This window comes from Cryptomeria japonica, chromosome 10 (genome assembly GCF_030272615.1).
Source record: "Cryptomeria japonica chromosome 10, Sugi_1.0, whole genome shotgun sequence".
In the NCBI taxonomy this organism is placed as follows: domain Eukaryota; kingdom Viridiplantae; phylum Streptophyta; class Pinopsida; order Cupressales; family Cupressaceae; genus Cryptomeria; species Cryptomeria japonica.
The window spans coordinates 832,624,376-832,632,762 of record NC_081414.1 but is presented as its reverse complement, the minus strand read 5'-3'; the positions used below and the strand labels follow the sequence as shown (position 1 = coordinate 832,632,762).

At 34.3% G+C, this 8,387-nt stretch overlaps 1 protein-coding gene across 1 annotated transcript; it reads left to right on the top strand.

Annotated features, from left to right (window-relative positions):
• Positions 1–981: 981 nt before the first annotated feature.
• On the top strand, positions 982–4,484 carry LOC131076929 (cytochrome P450 734A1). The gene is made up of 5 exons (XM_058014281.2): positions 982–1,386; positions 1,576–1,799; positions 2,844–3,085; positions 3,353–3,746; positions 3,896–4,484. The coding sequence occupies exons 1-5, from the start codon at positions 1,116–1,118 to the stop codon at positions 4,319–4,321; spliced, it is 1,557 nt and encodes a 518-aa protein (XP_057870264.2). The 5' UTR covers positions 982–1,115; the 3' UTR covers positions 4,322–4,484.
• The last annotated feature ends 3,903 nt before the right edge of the window (positions 4,485–8,387 follow it).

Genomic DNA, 8,387 nt, shown 5'->3' with positions numbered 1-8,387 from the left:
CCCCTCTCTCTTCCTTAACCCCTACCTTTTTGTCTCTTAGGCATCTCCCTCTCTACTTTCTTCCCTCTCTCGAGTATCTCTCTGTCTCTTTCTCATCTCCCTCACCCTCTTTCTCTCTTTCACATATCCCTTTCTTTCTCCCCCTCTCTCAAATATCTCTATCTCTCACTCTCTCTCATTCTCTCCCTCTCCCTCCCCCTCCCTTTCTCTTCCTTTGTCAAGTATTTCTTTCCCTCTAACTCTCTTTATCTCTCCCCCTCTCGCTCCATTTCTCTTTCTCTCAAGTCTCTCTCCTTCTCTCTATCACATCTCTGGCTATCAACCTCTCTCTCTCTCTCTCTCTCTCTCTCTCTCTCTCTCTCTCTCTCTCTCTCTCCCATTATTTATCATTTTTTTTGCATTCACTATAAAAATATAAAAAATTATTTAAAATAGACACCAAATTTTTTAAACCATAGATATAATTACATTTGATTGGTGCAAACTAATTGATTAGTTGGAATTGAGAGAATGTAATAGTATTCCCTATGACAAGTACTAATAAATTCTCAAAATTAAATTTTATTTCATGTATTAATACAATATAATAATAAAAATAAAAATTATAGTTATTGAAACAAATTGTTTGATAGTTTTAAATATTGTTTTAGATTTAAACAAAAACAAAATTAATTATTTATTACAAAAGCATTTATTAATTTAAAGTAAATAAGTGACAAGTTTATCTATCCCCTTATTTTATTCTAATACATCAATGCATCATTAAAACAAAACAAAAAAAAAAATGTAAGAAAGAAAGCCATGTCACACTCTTACAATATTTTTAACTCTTATAAGCGTACTCGGGAGTCGTGTCAAAGTAGATGATCTTTTTTCATTTGACCAGCGATAAACGTGGGCATATTGTCGGAAGAATTAGTGTAATTTTCTTGTCTGAGGCAGATATTGTGTTTCTAAGTCACATCTAAGATTTGACAATAAACATGTCGTTTTATTTCTGTAAATGTAAATATAACAAGAACAGAAGGAACCTACATTTGGGCAGCATACACATAGTCGCAGCAATCTGAGCTTTCAGAACCAAATAATTAGTGGGTTTTGGCCACGTCTGGAATATGGAGTGGGTATTTTGGGGTTTGGCGGCCTTTTGTGCTGGTTTAGTTTGCTTTCTGCTCAAGATTGCAACAACGATATGGTGGAAGCCTCTGCAAATGAAAAAGTTCTTTGAAGCTCAAGGAATCAGTGGCCCTCCATACAGGCTATTCTATGGGAATTCTACAGATATAACAAGAATGGCCGATGAGCAGAAGTCCAAACCCATGGCACTCTCACATGACATACTCCCTCGAGTTCTTCCCCATTTACATCAGTGGAGTAAAAGTTATGGTACGCTTGTATTCTCCATTTTTTAAAGTATCTGAGTGTTTCATTAATCATATTATTAGAATTTCTGCCTATACAATTAATTGTTTTGCTGGGGTGTTGTTAGAACTTAGAAAAGTCGCCGATTAAGGATAAGATGCAGGATTCTGAAGACCCTATTGATTAATTAAACTTTTTATATGTGATGTATAGGTCAGGATTTTATTTACTGGTTTGGGCCGAATGCCACGTTGATTGTTCCCCACCCCGAGCTTATTAAGGAGATATTGTCCACTAAATTTGGCAACTATCCAAAGCCTCCCGGTAATCCCCTTGAAAGACAACTGTTGGGAAAGGGACTTGTGGGTTTGAAAGGTGAGAAATGGGCTCAGCACAGGAGAATCATCAATCCTGCTTTCCATATGGATCTCTTGAAGGTAAGGCACTGAATGTCTCTATTTATATCCTAAAATAGGACCAAACTGATCCAGTTTAGAGAGAAATCTATCAAGTTCTTAGAGATAAATAAACCTAGATCTACTTTGCATATCAATTGTCTGAAAATTTCATTAGGGTTGATTGTTGGGCAGACACCCAATCAAGAAGGATAAAGCCCTCTTTTCAAGTATGTAGGAGCTGTGCATTGGACCTTTAACATTTGCAGAGAGCCAGACTGATTCCCCTGATTAGGTTTAATCTCCAGGTTATGTAGATCACCAAGCATCCCATGACCAAATATTGCCCTGCAAAATATAGCTCCATTGCAAAATTTTGTTGAGTGTTTGAACCCTGATTCTCGTCCCAGCTGATTTTAAGAAGCTTCTAGTCTTCAATCTTGTTACTTAAGGCCGAATATCTTAAATAAAATAAAATTGTAATCCAGTTTGTTCGTCTCTGATGAAAAATTAAGCCAGTGATGCTTCCAGGATGCCCCCACTGCCCTGTTTTGGTATACCTTTAATGAAGGGTTAATGTCAGTGCAAGACCCTGGTCATATCTTAGCAGAGGGAAGATTCTGTCTGGTGTTTTTCAGCAGTCAAAAAGAGATACATGGGAGACCGAGTAACTACTTAAATTTTTTAACAATAGTGACCATGTAGATATATGATTTCTACAATCAACATGGTTTCAGGAATCAACTGTGAGAGGTTTTTTATTAAAAACCCACACAGTTCATTCCTGAAGAGAAAAAAAAAATTCAAAGTAGAAAAATTAATGTTATGATTAAATATACTTACTACTGGATAGGAGACCTTGCTCTCTTGAATTGAGTTGCCTTGGCTGGTGCTTTTGAATTATTAATAATCTGTTCAGACACATGACTGAAAAAAAAAAAAAACCTTCTCTGTTAGAATCTATTCATATTATTTTGCAAATACTTCTCTATTTTGATATTTATTTTCAGATTTTTATTAGAAGATATCTATAATCAGATAATCCGAAACTTATATACTTCAGTTATACTATTTCTGTAATTGCAGGGGATGATTCCAACTATTGTTAAAAGCGGTGCCAATATGTTGGATGGATGGAGTAAATTGATATTGTCAGGTGCATCGGAAATTGATGTGCAAAAGGAGTTCCACGACCTCACGGCAGATGTTATTTCCCGCACAGCATTTGGAAGCAGTTTTACAGAGGGAAAGCATATCTTTGAAATGCAGACCAAACAGACGATCCTTGCAGTTGACGCACGTCGTAGTGTTTATATTCCAGGTTTCAGGTGACGAACTTTAGTTTTCTGAGAGTACAATTGTCAACTTTAAATTGTGTGTGTCTTTTTTAAATGAGAGGTTTCCCAAAAGTTGTCTCACAGTTGAGAGTTCCACTGATTTTTCAAGTATATCATACCATCTCAAATGCCTGTCTCTAAAGACTTATTTGCATTTAATAGTGTTCTTGGGTAATTTAAGAGGGTTTATTCAGATCTATAACTTCCTTTGATTTCTTAAATTGATACATAATGTCTGAGAGTAACTCTTTTCATCAGGTTTCTTCCTACTGCCAAGAATAGGCAACGTTGGATTGTGGAGAAAGAAATAAGAAGATCCTTAAGACAAATTATAGATGCCAGGGAAAGGACTGATATAACAGAAAAATCAGGTGGATATGGTGCCGATCTGCTTGGTTTGATGATGTCTGAGAGCAAGGAGCAGGGGAGAGTCAATGTAAAAAGTAATGGAAGCCTGAGTACAGAGGAAATCATTGATGAATGCAAGACTTTCTACCTTGCTGGTCATGAACCCACATCAGTACTGTTGACATGGAGTATAATATTGTTGGGCATACATCAAGATTGGCAAGAGCGAGGTCGCAGAGAAGTGATGGAAGTATGTGGAAAAAACAATTACCCAGATGCAGACAGCTTAAGTCGCCTCAAAACTGTAAGGGAAACCACAAAGCATTTTGAAATTAGTAAAATAATAAATTAGGGTAAGGGCCATTTGCTGGCTTTAATAAAATCAGGACTGAGATTCGGATTCAATTGCAGTATTTTGAATGTCTCATAAAATATTTTATGAATGTTTTGTAGGTGGGAATGATCATAAATGAGGTCTTAAGACTTTATCCACCTGTAGCGCGTACGTTGCGAATGGCACGTGAGCCAATGAAACTTGGAAGGCTCTCAATTCCAGCAGGCACTCAACTTGAGATTCCCATCCTGGCAATTCACCATGATCCTGCTTTGTGGGGAGACGATGCCAATGATTTCAACCCAGGGCGATTCAATGAAGGAATTGCAAAGGCTGCAAAGCATCCAATGGCATTCATGCCCTTTGGTGCAGGTCCAACTATATGTGTGGGTCAGAATTTTGCGGCGTTGGAAGCAAAATCAGTTTTGGCTATGATTCTGCAAAAATTTTCTTTTGTGACTTCACCTTCTTATACTCATGCTCCTATGCGTTTACCTGCGCTGAAACCTCAATATGGAGCTCAGGTTATCTTCCGCATGGAATAATATCTGAGAACAGTACTGCCTAGAAATTCCTCTGTATTGAAATTTTAACTAGCACTATATATTTTCTGTTGTATAAATCTGCAATCAAATATTGTAAATGTTGAATATGTTGAAGATTAAGATTTATATTTTGTAATAAAGCTATTATAAATCATTTTGTAAATGTTGAATATGTTGAAGATTAAGATTTATATTTTGTAATAAAGCTATTATAAATCATTTTGATATTAGAGTTATGGAAAAAATAGAAGCACAGTAAATGTATAAAATTATCTCAAATTGTTGTGATAGCAGTTGTTGATTTACTACTCAAACTTGTTGCTTTAATGTCCAATTTTTTTGACAACATTGCACCAATTGTTGTGACTTTAATACTCACAATTGTTAGAAGTACGGTTGCCATTGCACCAAAAGATCGATCTGTTAATCCCTGATATAACCACTAGACTTATAGAATCCACAGGGGGCGGTTAAGTCATGTCACAAACTCGAGCGTTGTGTTGCACAGCACAAGGAGACCAAGGGCGCACACCTTGCAACAATAATTGAATGAAATGTACCCTTAATTCTAAAAAGCAACCAATCATATGATGCCACATCAACTGCACAATTATGGGGGCGCTTATGCACAACTATTGGTCTCACCTTTTTTGGGGCTGTTTTGGACACCTTGGCAAAAAGCATGCCGATACGACATTATATTTGATGATGTGGCCTTGAAACCTTCGTTATGTTGGAATGTGAAGTCCAAATTGGGTTTTCATCTAGCAGTGGTTGAGTCATCTTAGATTCTCATCTAGATATGGTTGAGTTAGGAGACTTACTATATCTAGTAATTTTGACATGTGTTTTACATGTAGTTGTGCGAGCCATACTTACTATATTTAGTAAGTTGTTTTTAGTTAGGACTCTACAACTTGGTTGTTTTATGTTGTTCGAAGTCATGTTTTTGTGTATTGTTTTAAAGATTGTTGTAACTCTATAAAATTCTTGAGAATCAATACGAAAGATTTTTGTCTTGTGGTTTCTTACTGCTATATTTTTACCAGATTTTTCCATGTAAAATCTATGTTATGTGTTATTGTACTTCTTTGCAATTTTTTGCAATTGTTGATTTTCTTACAAGTTATAAGAAGGGGACTTGTCAAGTAAGTTGCTATAAAAAATTGGGAGTGATTTGAAATTTACACGTAGGATTTTGAGAAGTGTGAAGTTAGGGTGTTCAACTACAAGATCCTCTCCCCTAATGTTGTCAAATCTCGTGTCAAGGTGTAAAGACATAAACAACCATAAATATTTTTTCATAAATAATAAATAGGAATTATGTACATCAATGTTTGATTACAATGTTCATCTCATAAAGAGGAATAATACAATAATAAGAGCATAAGATCATTTACATTAACAAATGTGTATACTATATAAATAAAATGCCTTTAGTCGCCATAGACTCGGAGCCATCTACAAACGATGAGACAAGAATGTGGTCCATGAACTTTTTCGCCCAACCATGAAGCAAAATCTTCCTTGATGTTCTTCATGTAACAAAGAGCTCCCAAAATTGTGCGAGGTACATAGCACTTCAAAATTGATAGGTGGGATGAAATCCTAGTGCAAAATGGCGTCTAACGTTTCACATATGAAAATGGAAGTCCTATCATAATAATATGGCAGAGTAACAAAAGACAATCGTCATCTTCTATCAAACGATCAATAACAGCTTTGGCCAAAGCATTTTAAGCTAACTATTGGCATGTGAATCCAAATTGAGATCTACCCTTCTCTATTTTATCCATATTGGACACTCACCCATTAAACATAGATAATTCCACTACATGAAAGATGAAGATAAACATGTTTCCTAGGAAGGTACGTGGTTGGAAATTTAAAACTCATCTCATAGGAAATTCAAGCAATGTGGATTCTCAAATGATTTCTTAAATTTGTATGTATTTCAATATTTTTTAATTCTAATATAGTCATGACTTCATTAATCGTTCAGGAGAGAAGTTAAGGTATATTTTCAACATGACTAGACTATTATAGAGAGTGACACATAAGTAACAATTATCTCTTGTCAAGTTAACCATTAAGGAAAGACTAATTTGTATAGAATCAAGTATCAAAAGCGCCTCTTATCTTATACTCTTTAAAAGTCCAAAATAATGCATATAAGTACATTGGTAAAGAAGAAATCTAATACAAGACAATCTTTTAAAATACTAATTCATTCCCAATTTCACTTGATACAATTATTTGAAAGACCCTTAAAATGTAACCTAACAATACCCATTTTATTTTATTTACCTTTACTGCAAAGAATTTTTACAAATTTACCTAAATGAACCAATATTCATTTGTAATCAATATTACTCTACATGGTCACCAATACCAATTTATCAATTTTTTATTTAAGTAGATCTAACTCTTACATAGTAATCTTATTTATTATTGTAGTTGAGAGAAAATAATTAATTTTAAAACGTGGTTGTATTCAACTGAGGCATTATCATTTAATTGAATTTTTAATCGGTGTTTGGGTGTACACCTGGGTATGGGTATACTAGCGCCATGGTTACTAAGTGCAACAACCAAAAAATGAAAAAGATGGAAAAACACATATAAGGCATAGGTTTCAATCTTGAATCTTGTTGGTTATTCCAACTGATTGCCCAAGATTTCTTACGAACTAGCTAGATTCAATGCTTAGAATATTGGATCCATGACCAACAAACAAGACTTAATTAAAAGATTGATGTCTTTTGCGCTTTAGGCTCTACAAGATAAAGGTGGGTTCCCCTCACAGTATCTTATGATCTACAACAAATTGTATCTAAATATTGTATTATAGCAGATGGTTCTCAATGAAAATATACCAAGGAAATGTTTGATTTCACTTGAGTTGGCTCATTTCTTGGATAATCATGCATTTAATTATGTTAAGAACAAGTTTTCTAATCTAAAATACTCCTAAGAATATGAAAAGTAAAATAGTTTCATTATTTATCATTGTTTCTTAATCGAATTTAAAAAAAATCACCAGATTAGTGCCTATCATAGGGTATGGAGGCAAGTTGTAGACACAAAAGATATCTGAGGAACAATATAATTCAAATCAATGGACACAATGCATTAATGCCTTACATTAATGAATCCCTAATATGAATATTATAGAATTCTATTTTCTATCTACAACATACATGCAAGTTTACTGTGATATATTTAAAATAAAGCTAGTTCTTTCCTTAAAAGAAAGCAATGAATAAATCACACATCACAGAGAGACTACAAAGATGAATCCCAAAACATCCTTGAGATTTGTATTCATATAAACTTCTACGTAAATTTATAGAGACGATTTTACAAAATTTTATTTCTTTATCAAAACTTGACTTGATATTGACATTTTGATTTTACGATTGTGCTCTGCAAAATTCTTCTATGACACTATTATAGACACTATTCTATGCTACCTGCCCAAAATATAATGCAAAACCATTTTCAATGGTCTTCAAATCTCTTTTATAAAACAAGGGAGCAATAAGCATCATACCATATACACATATCAGTAATTCATTTGACAACCTTCTAAGACAAGAAAATGTGTCATAAGGCATCTTGGATGGCACATAAGACAAGAAATATTATCCACCACTTAGAGATAATGTTGGAGTTGATGTGGAGAGAGCCTTGATGACTACATTGCATTCTCCAAAGTAATGTTGTCCAATATGAAACTGAAGTAACTACAAGAAAATGACAAATAACAACAAAATATTGCAATGAACAAGGCACTAAAATATGATGACCCATTCAAATGCACATCAAGTACATTTTAGTTTCATTTTATAGCCATAGGGTACCCATGATGAAGTGATCTGGCAAGGTCCCATCTAAGATAACTCAAAATGTAACTTAATATTGCATTTATCTCATTTTCTACTCAAATATACTAAAGTATAAACTAATTCATCTTGGCCACGTGATTTGCATACTCTTGGTTGGCATGTGTGACACTGATAGAATTCATTTGCATCATTCCATACTCAAGCATTGACAACTTATC